General features: G+C 27.5%; 1 protein-coding gene across 1 annotated transcript; it reads right to left on the minus strand.

Annotated features, from left to right (window-relative positions):
- Nucleotides 1-439: 439 nt before the first annotated feature.
- LOC124844168 (expansin-A15-like) lies at nucleotides 440-2,883 on the minus strand. The gene is made up of 3 exons (XM_047321050.2): nucleotides 2,700-2,883; nucleotides 2,298-2,610; nucleotides 440-1,200 (listed from the first exon to the last, which is right to left on the minus strand). The coding sequence occupies exons 1-3, from the start codon at nucleotides 2,827-2,829 to the stop codon at nucleotides 891-893; spliced, it is 753 nt and encodes a 250-aa protein (XP_047177006.1). The 5' UTR covers nucleotides 2,830-2,883; the 3' UTR covers nucleotides 440-890.
- Between the last annotated feature and the right edge of the window lie 9,039 nt (nucleotides 2,884-11,922).

Consider the following 11,922-nt stretch of genomic DNA (forward strand, 5'->3'; position numbering starts at 1 on the left):
ATGCTATTTTTGCTGATAAAAAAAGAACTGCTATTTTACTTTGGTATCTTTTGTCCTTAAAAAAAAAACTCCTGTGAAAGTTAACAGAATTGACAACGGGAATAAGAAAAAAAAATCACCTTTAGTTAATAATTTCAAAGATACGAAGATGGTTGATGATCATTGAAATAGAAAGAGACCTATCCTTTCTTATTCGCTATTTGGGGTAAATTTTAAGGGTTTGATTTTTATTCATTTGTATTGTAGCTATTGTGTTGGTTCTCTGTTTTATATGGATGACTTTTTCTTAATGGATATTGGGGTTACTATATTGAAAAAGAAGGCTACACAAACCTTAAATAAAGAAATGGAGGAACAAGCAATATAATAGCCACTGCCAATGATAAATCAGAATCCACATAAGTCCAACATTTAGACACTTAAAAGTAACACTTAGAACTCAGGAGAAACGTAATTGTATTCCTTACATGTCACACATGCAATAAACAACATAATGTTTTGCTTCCTATAAGCAAAAATGCTCTTTTCTATTCTATTCTCTTTTGCTAAGCTAGCAAAACACCACGCTTTCCATTTTCAGTTTGTGCACGACACAGACCACACACCAAACACCAAACTAGGGTGGTAAACTTTAAAACATTCACCCCTACCACCTAAACTCTGCTTTTTCAAATGTTAGGCAGAACATACACAATTCAAATTTATTTAAATTCCTAGGACCATTCTAAAACGAGTCCTTTATAACTCAACTCCTATACCATATTACTTCCTTTTACTGTTATATACTTAGATACAGTATTGGAAAAAAACTAAACACGAACAGAATTAAACCTAAACAATTTTGTAAGACATAATGTAGTATTAAATAAGAAAATTTTTATGTTATGTGTTTAAACGAATTGGTTGCCGCTGTTGAAAGTTTGGCCAAAGGACCAACTTGGCGGTGCAACATTGTAAGAGACCACGGTGCGTCCCTCGCTGGTGGTAACCTTAAAAGAGAGGCTTTGTCCATTGAGGTAAGTGTTGCTTTGCCAGTTCTGTCCCCAGTTTCTGGTCATAGGTTGCCAATTTGTTCTTGAACCTTTGATGGAAACTCCATGAACATCACCAGCACCTCCCACGTTTGTGATTAGGACTAGGTTGAAGTATGAGTGGCCGTTGATGGTGAATCTGATGCCCCCTCTCTTTTGGCAAGGGACCCTAATAATAAAAGTAAAAAAAATTCAATATTTTGGCCAGAAAAGTATGCAGTCACACTTGGTAAATGGAATATATTCCTAGTCACAAATCACTAGAACATGATCGGGTTGGTATACATAGTTTATTTATCAAAAACTTAAAAAGAATCTGACAAACTTCAAAATTATCTAAACTGTTTTCTTTTTATGGGAAAGGCTGTGATAATATGGAACACCGCATCAGCTTGTCAACTTTAAAAAGTCTTGTTGGATAAGAAACACTTAATTAATGCTGAGCCTCTTAATAACAGAAACCAATAAATTCTATTCTCCACATACCTAGATTACAATTTATAAAATACATGCTTATGCATCCAAAAATCCCTTAACAAGAAACAAGAGCTGCTAGAATAATGAAATGAAAAGCTCACATATGAAGAGTCTGCACTTCTGCTGACTTTATTTGTAACTGTGTATCATTAGAACAGAAGGAAAGATTCTATGGTATGCTTCAGACAAGGTCCAGTTCCTATATGACTTTTGTTTTTATTAGGCCTAAGAAAAGCTTTTGGCAGACAATTTTTTTTGTAATGAAATTCCAAAATACCCTGCAAACTTAAAACAAATTTAATTATACTTTCATTTTTTTAAATTAAAAAATAATGTGATTTATTAGAATCTTAAATTAAAAGAAACATATTAAACTTTAAGACTTGAAACTGAACAAATTTACTCTAATTTTTCTTTTCTTTTATTTATAACTTTTTAAATAGTGAATATTACAAAACTGTAAAAATTAAAAAAAATCAGCAAGTTTGTGTATTATCGTGCATCATGTATACTAAAATAAATTATGTGATATTTGATAATATTTGGCACTTATGTAAAATTAGAATAGACAATAAAAATGTAATTTTTTATATTTAGTAAAAAAAGTGAAAAATAATAAATAATAGTGTTAGATAATAGCGAGTGTAAAAATATATTTTCCTTTTACATAAGTTCCTAATCATTAGCCTGTTAGTTACCAGATAGACATAGACATCCTCCAGTTCTTTAACTGTTATAAAATTTTAGAAAATGACAGAGTGAGAATAAAACATAATGAATGATGAGTACCTTCTGTAAGCAACGGGTACTATTCCAGCTCTGTATTGAGCAATTTGTTGGAAGACAGGTTGAGAAAGGTCGAAATGGTGAAGGGGAGGGTTGCACCATCCTCCTGCAGTGTTTGGGAGGGCATTGTTTGGGGGACAGAAATTGGTTGCAGTGACCACAACTGACCCTGGAAGACACCAATTCTTATCATCAACACACCTAATCTCGAAACATGCGCCGCAAATTAAACCATTGTTGAACAAAGCTGTGCTCAAAGCAGCACTGTTTGTTCCATAACCCTCTCTATACAGGTTCCCATACCCGCATGCTCCACCTGCACCAAAGTAAAATAAGTAAATATTTTTGTTTGATCATAGAATTGTGTGGGGATGACATAACATAAGTATAGGAAGTGTAACTCACCCATAGTGCCAGAAGCATCACCCCCTCCATAAAAGGTTGCATGAGCATTCATCCAACCATAATCAGAAGCAGAAGAGAGAGGTGAAGCCAGAGAAAGGAATCCCAGCAAGAGAAGCCCCAAAAACACCATCTTTTCTAGCCTCCCAAAATATCTGAGTGAGAGAGAGTATGAAAGATGAGGAAAATGAAAGGAGCATGGGTAAGATATAAATAGATGTTGCTGGGGAGCAAAGAGGGTTCTTTCTTGCTTTAACCAACGTCATGCCAACAAACTGACACATTTGTGAGGTGTGTGGACCAAAACCGCCAAATACAAACACCTATTTCATTTTTTCTATGCAGGGACAAGGCACTGTTCCTCTTGCCACGTGGGTTTTAAGTTCTCTTTTATTAGTGTTTTCTACAACGGGACGCAACATTAAGGTGTATTATCAGTCTTACATGAGTAATATATAAGAAAGAAATTTGTTACTTTTTAAGTTTCAGGTTAGATGTTGTTCATTCTTACTAAATTTTTGTAGTGTATTTTCTGGTGAAAAGTTCAATAAATGGTATGATGAACATGATTGAACATATAAATGGCCTTTTTTTATCACATTCATGTTATAACTATGTTCTTTTTCTGATATCTGAGGAGTTGTTTCAGCTGACACTATAAAAAAATCTATATTTTTTTGTAATATAACGATCTCAAATAATATGATCACAACATGGAATTCAGCATCAGCTAGGGTTTTTTTCTTTGTTGGTGTAGTTCTGTTTTACTTGATAACTTAGTCTAGTCAATTTTTTACCTGTGTGAGAGAACAATGATCACTTTTTCTGAAATACTCTAGAGTGAATGTGAAGTAGTCCTTTAAACCTGAAATGAATAATGGAACAAAAGATTCTTCATTAACGGTTTAAAGTTAAATTACCAGAATCCAGAAAGCTGACAATTGTTTTTCTATTCGAAGCAAAGTTATTTTATTAGCCACAGCAACCGAAAGAGTTCTTGAATTAGAATTTATTAATGCATGAAAGCTGATGAAATATATGTAATCTGTAATCTGCGTTATCATTAAGTAATTACTATAACTGTCGTACATGGATATTTTAGTAGAGTTAGCTATTACAGAAGAACCTAGTAAACCAACAAAACTTATGCCTAATATTATATTAGGAGTTACTAACATCATTTTCTAATAATTTGGTACTATTTCTTCTCTTCCTGCATTACTTTTAATCTTTGTTTTATTATAAGAAATATCATAAGTTTTCAGAATAAATATAATGTTCTCACTTTTCAATCTCACATTTTGAGGAAAATGGGTTGATTCTGAAAACAGAACTGCTAAAAAGTATGGGAAAAAAATTTAATTTATATGTCATGAATTTTTTATTAGAGGAACACAATATGAAACAAACAAGGGAAACCGATTTGATTTGGATCCAAGTTTTTATTTATTTGAAGATAATAATAGTTGTAGGTTTCCTAATTTTGAAATTAACTAAATATTAGAAGATACTAGGCATGAAGACAAAATAGACAGAGTCATCAACACGACAAAGGAGAATGATGAATTCATCTAGTTGAAAGAAAAAAATAAAAAAAATAGAAAAAAAGTATAACAATATAAACGAATTAAAATATCTTACACTTTAGAAACAAATACAACGAAATAAACTCAAACACAATAAAAGAAAGTAACAACTGAGTATTGGATAATATTTTATAAACAACTATAAAACCTGAATTTTAATAGTGAAAAAGAGTGATAGGTATAGTATGGTTTTCCCTTGGGAGGTGTAATGTAAATTTTATTGGGGCTGTAAATTGACATTCAAAGCAACAATTAATACCTTTCACCAAACTTTTCTCCCTCCATAACTATATTCAAAGTTCAAAGTTCAAGGGCAACTTATTGTTTCAGCCTTTTTGGTTTCACATTTTGTGTAAAACTTTGAATTTCAGTCACACTAATTATTTATGACACGCAGAAAATCACAACAACCTCTAAGAACTCAATCAATGTTATAACATGGTGGGTTTTTTGAGTTTGACAACTTCTAAAGGGTATCTACGGTTTATTTTTAATGTAGATTAATGAGATTTTCTTCAATCTCATTTGATTTTAAAGGTGATTGACAATAGTGTCACCCATCCTGTTTTGGTTCGTACAATATGAAAAATGCATGTTAATTTGTTTGATCCGTTTTTATAACATTTTAGCGAGCGTTCCCATAAGAATTTTTTTGTAAATTTTATTTTTATTTAATTAAATTAATAAAAATAATATTTTCATAAACTTATATTTTAAAATAAATTATTTTTACAACTTTATAATTTATAATTTTAAGTACAGAATTATTGAAATAAAAATGACTTTGAAGGGATTGAAACGTTAATGTAGGAGTTACTTTTGAATGAATTAAATCTGAGTCGACTAATTTTGATAGATGGAAGAAGAAACATAAATGAACTAATTACTTAAAAGAAACACAAAATGTGTTATATTGATGGGATTAGATTTTAAAAATTTAAATTAATTGGGGCAGCTTGTCATTATCCTCCATAGGTTGCAGGTGATGTGGAACAAAGGCTCAATGGGATAAAATACTCAGTTTCTCACACTTTTTTTAGTACGCCTACAACGATCAACATGACTCGTCTCGTATTGTCATTCATAGTATACAATTAGTTTTATTTTATAGTTTAATTTCCATTATATATTATTTATATATTATCTTATATTAATTTTAATTAGATTTATTTTGATATTTTCTAATTTATCTAGTTTTTCTTAATTTTTTAATCTTAATATTATTATTTTTATAATTCTTTTAGAATCTTGATGTTGGGTCTAATATTATTTTAGCCAACATCTATTTGTATTTTTTTTTACCCATTTTATGGTAAGAGATATTCTTGTGATAATTTTTAATTTCTCATATAGTTTTGGATTTTGAAATTGGTTATAGGATGATGTTGATATCCAAGTGAATATTTATGTTAATATATATTTTAACATTATGTAATTCCTAATCTTAAGTCATAAACAAAGAAACTAAGAGTATTTTAGTCATTAAAAATCTTCACAACAACAACATAGATTTTACCTTTAAGCAGAAAGATTGCGTAGTAGAATATAAATATTATTTATGTATTTTTTTGCAAGACATTTATATGGCCTTAACATCTTATCTTTTCTCATTCAAGTTCTTTATAATCCATTGTTGTTTTACCTATGCTATCATATGTCTTTATAAGATTTATAATTTTGAATTTTTGGTAAAGTTGTGAAACTCGAGAGTTTATATAAACTCGTGAGAGTCCAGTAAACTTGTTTCATAAACTTGTCATATGTCATTGTATATTATTTTAAATGATACACTTAAAGTCGTTGGTGAAGAAAGGAGGTTAAACATTTCAATCATACTATTATGATGCATGTAAGATTTTCATCGTCTTCCTTTTTTAAATATTCAAATTGTTAATTTTTAATATATATACTTTAACTTTATTGTTATATATATATATATATGAACACTATCATTGTGAACCAAAGTCGGGACTTTTTTGAACCTCAGACCATTCAACCATTTGAAAACACAATAGAATTCAAGCAATCATATATGCAAACATGGATGACTATGTTCAAAAGAGAGATGTACATCACGCTATACATTGATGGGTATGTTTTACTCATTGTACAAATGATGGTGATCATACCAAGACAATGCCAAGTCGTATGGTTTTGTTCCCTACATAGGAAGAAGAAACCTAACTTGAAATCCTTGTTACAAATGTAAGTATTACATTTTCATATCAATTCACTATGATATTGATATATTAACATATATTTCAAATGTTTCAAATTTAACTAGAGTTGTGGGTAGGCCCAAAGCACAACAAATTCAAATAATCTATCCAAAGGTTGAGCTTCATTGATCTTTAACTTATTAATTTTGATCTTTGACTATTTTATTTGTCATGTTTAGTGTAACAAATAATCATATTTTTGGGCATGCAAATACTACATCACGTCTTGCGTCAAGACTATCATCCAAGTAGGGATTAGAGATGATTGGACCGAGGTAATAATAATATATCTTTCACATCTTACAAATCACATTCAACTTTGAACATTAGAATGCAAATATAGTAAAGTTGTTTTGTTTTTGCAAGGGTCTAAATGATGAAAATAGAGGTCACAATGATGAAAATACAACAAAAATGGACAATATATCTTTTAGAGAGATGGAGTTAGAACATACAATAGTTTAGTTTCAATACTTTGTGTTTTATAATAACTTTAGTTTTAAATTTGAATTTTTATAGCTTTAATATATAATTTGAATTGTGATTAGTTCAAGTTCATATGAATTATGTGTATATTAAATGTCAAAATTAAATTTTTACTTTGGTAAAACTGTAAAACTGAATCTTTTATTAAAAAAACACACATAGAATATTGAAAAGTGCATTTTTTGTCATCAAATCAATTGATGTCGAAAATGATCATTTTAATATATCAGTTAACGTCAAAAACTTCAAATGTCAAAAACCTCTAATGTCAATTCTAGAGACAAAACTTTACGAAGCGAGGAAAACATGGCCTAACCAAAAGAACGTCGAAAAAATGAATTTTGATGTTAAACATCTCTATTTAATATTTCAGATATCACCTATAAATTTTTGCTAAACAAAAAAAGTGTGTCGCTTAAAGCTTATACTACCTAAAAAAAAACTTTGTTTTCCATCATCAATTAATGCCTTTTTTATCTTTCGATATTAAGTTGATGTTCAATATTTTAGGAATACCTTTTTTATCTTTCGATGTTAAGTTAATGTTAATATTTTAGGGATATTAAAGATAAAAAATAACATACATAACTTTTTCTTATAGCAGTGTTTTCTCAATTTTCCTTAATTTGTTAATTCTTAGTATTATTATTATTTATTTCATTGTCTCAATCCGAAAGTAGTATTATTATGTCTCAGTCAAGATAATAAATCTATGATCCCTGGAAGAGAGGTGATCTTAGTAGTTCCTTACTTTCCATGAGATAGAGGGTCTTAAAACCAGGAAATTATGTTTCTAACTGAATATTCAGACCAGTAAATATTCATAGATACAATTTCTACATAGAATCATACTCAAATTCATTCAACCTATAAATTCATACACTATTTATGGTAAAAAAAAATCTATGCTGAGAGATATTTACTAATAAAATTCATAAATAGGTACAAAATAGATGTATGAATGGTAACAAGTTTTTGTATTTTAATTACTTATTTATTAACTGATGAATGCCTATACCAAATATCTTTACCTGTTAATAATTTTTGTTTAGATATTTCTATTAAAATTAATTGATTTATTGATGAAGAAGACATTAATAATTCAAACATTTTTTAGAATTTGACTTTTTATATATGTATTTTTTTGAAATCAATGTTTTTGAATAAATAAAATTTATTTAAGATTATAATGTGCAACTTATTTAAATTTTTATTTTATAAAAAATAATTTTATTTATATTATTTTTCAATTATCAGTTTTTAAAAAAAATAGTATTTGTTTGTTTTGTTAATTTCTAGATAACATATTTCTCTCAATTATACCCTTACTTTAAATACTAAAAAGAAACAGTTGCACAGATAGAAAAAATAATGAATATGAATGCACATTGAAATAAAATAAAAATCTGAAAAAAGTATAATAGGCAAATTACTTAAAATTTCATTAAAAATAGAAAAAGTAAATATTTCACCTAGTTTGAATTAAAGAAAACCTCAAACAACACTGTAATATAAAAAAGAGAGTAATATTTTATGACGTAATTTTATTTGTCCCATATTATAAAATAAAAATGTTATTTGATTTTTCATTTAAAAAATTAAATGACTTTAGTTTTAAACACTTGAAATTAGTATTCAAAATGAAAAGAAAGAAAATAGAGATGAGAATGCATGAGAACCAAACGGGGGTAACACAGCACGTGGGTGAAGCGGTGAAGGAAGTACACTTCAGAGAACAAAAAAGGAACAGCTCTGACTCATTTATTGCTTTCACTTTTTTCACTGTCATTTATTTGACCCAACTACAATTCAAAACTTCAATTGAAAGCTTAATTCACAGCATGGATTTCAACTTGCAGTAGCATGTGAAAAAGTTTCTTAAATAATTTATAATTAAAATAATTAAGAAGCTTACAACACAAGTCATACTTGCTCAAAACTATAAACAAATAATTAAATAATTAATATTAAATATTTAATTTTGTTTTAATAAACAGAATGACACCACTCCTAATCAACAAAACAATTTAAAGAGCAAAAGCAATCTCTTAGTCATCATGTGAGTGGTATTTTCCTGTTATAGTATTTTATAAGTACTTCTCCTTCCGAAATCTTCTTTTGTTTCTTTTTGATATTCTCTTCTGATAACCTCACCAATTCTGCAGTATTATTTACGGTCATTCTTGTTTGTTGTGTTATTAAATTCATTGACAGTTAATTATACTAAGACATATTAATCTGCTTACATGTAAAGGACAAAAGATGCAATTATATTTATTTACTTTTGGCCTAATGGTAGAATGAGAGTGAAAGAGAAAGAGAAGAAAAACAAAATGCAAACCTTGAATGATGTGACAGTGATAGAAAAATGTGTAAGAAAGATGATAGATGAACGTGTTGGATAGTGAAGCTGGAAGGTAGAATTAGAATTAAAGGTGGTGGGTTTGTGGCTGTGCACGTAGCACCACATGCACAACTATTATATTCATATTTATTATATATAGGAAATCAGTTTTAAATTATACAAACTTTTAAATAAATAAATATGTTTGTTGCTCACTCAATCTTTCTTGCTTTAATTTAATTTTCAGGAATGGTTATTTATTTTAACATAAAATGCATGTAAATTTAAGATAAAATATATCATTGAAGCAGTTTTATTTTAGTTTTTTTTATCCTTAATATTTATTTGTTTATTTGTTTTGATAAACTTATTCAATTGAGTTTTAAGAAAGAAAAATATGAAGAAGAAAAAGACTGAGTTTGTTTCTATGTTTAAATTAGCTTACGAAGATGAAAATTTATTTAGAAGAACTTTTATAAATAAGTTTACATATTAAATAAATTTAACTTCTGAATTTTTTTTTTCATAAATTTCTTTAAAAACATCTTATTAATGTTTTGATAAAGTCTATAATATTTACTAATTTTATAATTTTAAAAACATTTATATTAGTCAAGAAAGAATTGTAGTTGTAAATTATATTTCTATTACGACAATATTAATTAATCATAAATTATAAGAATAATTTGTTATTATTAAGCATTATAGATATTATTTTTTATATTTTAGCACTTTTAGTTTTATCTTGTGGATATTTTCGATAATTTCTAATATCTATATATATATATATATATATATATATATATATATATATATATATATATATATATATATAATGAGCACTATGTTAATAATAAGGTAAAGATAGAGTCCTTATGTAAAAGTAAGTTTTGTATGGTGTTAAAAGTTTAGTGATCCTACGCCAATTTCCTTATGTATGAGAACCATCATTCTTACCATTGTCATCTCTTCTGATCATCTTGAAGCATAACTCATCAAACACCACTTTATTTGAAAGACTATATTTCCTCTTAACATTCTCTTCAATGTTTCCTTTTATTCATAATTTTGTTACTAATAATATTTTAAAATTTTCATAAAACCTTTACTCCGTTGCAACATTGGTGAGTGTGTACATCTTTCTCGTTATTGACAGTTGCAAAAGATTTAATTATTTATTAATTGGATTTTCATACTTTTCTTGGTAGAGATATTCAGAAAGAATATATATATATATATATATATATATATATATATATATATATATATATATATATATATATATATATATATATACTTTACTCACACACGTACGGTTGTTTCTTTATTTCATTCTTAGTTCTATATTTTAATTTGATTCACTAAAATAATTAGTATTTTCGACTAATTTGATATTTGGTAAGTTTTTATAAATTTTTTAAGTATTTTTCTTGTTGTCCTGTACGTTTTATTCAGTGTATTAAATCTATAGAACACACATTTAATTAGTTTTATTTAATTTTAATATCTTTATTTATTATTTATGTTTATAATATAAAATACTTTTCAATGAGTTTTATATTGTTATTGCATAAAAACATTTTATTTGTTATATATAATAATTTATTATCATAATATTTTTATTATTTCAGCTCTAAAATATGAAAAAATTATGTATAAATTCAAATTATTATCAGTTTTTTTCTATTTGATTTTGTTTAAGTGATTTATTATAATCTTTATTAGTCTAAAAGAATTAAGAAAGAAAGTGAAAAATGTTTAAAATATTTTTAAACTTAACTATTTGTTTTTTTTATAATTTTTAAAAGTAAATTTTTGATTCTATTAACTTTGTTTCACTTATATTTATATTTTGTTATATCTTACTTATGTTAATTTGGAAAGGAAATTATCATGAGAAATCAAGATTTACGAGCACCAATCTTACAATTCTATTTTGACATGATGTAAAAGGAAACAACAACGATTATTTTTATTTATCCTTAACGGTTCCCTAATCGAGGTATAAAGAGGTGAGGCAAAAAGTAGTAGGTTTTTGTCTCGGTTAAAAAAAATGTATGTTTTTGCCACGGTTCAAATGCAATCGAGGCAGTAGATGATGTTCCTTTTTTTTATGTTTTTTCGCCAGACTTTTGGCTTCGATGGCTAGTGAGCCGAGGCAGTAGATGGAGGTCTTATGCCTTCGTTTGGGGTTGAACTTAGATAGTAGTGGGATTTTTTCTTTTTTATTTTTTGTCAGCCTTTCTGCTTCTATTGTGGCCAGAACCGATGCCACAAAGAGCATACTGCCTTGGTTATGGTCACAATCGACACCTATTTTATGTGTTTTTTTAAATAGGTTTATTTCTGCAACCATCCCAACTACATAAACAAACCTGCATATTTCAAAATTGTCCAAAACAGTCTAAAAGCATATTTTTAGTGAAAATTATAATAAATCACAAATCAATTCAATATACAAAGAATTGTAATCATAAATCAACTTAGAAGCATAAATCAATCCAATGTACAAAGTTAATATGATCATAGATATGCTAATGTAGACCTTACTATATCCTAATATCTACATACTATTATAGAGTTGAATTACA

This window comes from Vigna umbellata, chromosome 2, assembly GCF_029865625.1.
Source record: "Vigna umbellata cultivar VRB3 chromosome 2, Vumbellata_1.0, whole genome shotgun sequence".
NCBI classification, from domain to species: Eukaryota; Viridiplantae; Streptophyta; class Magnoliopsida; order Fabales; family Fabaceae; genus Vigna; species Vigna umbellata.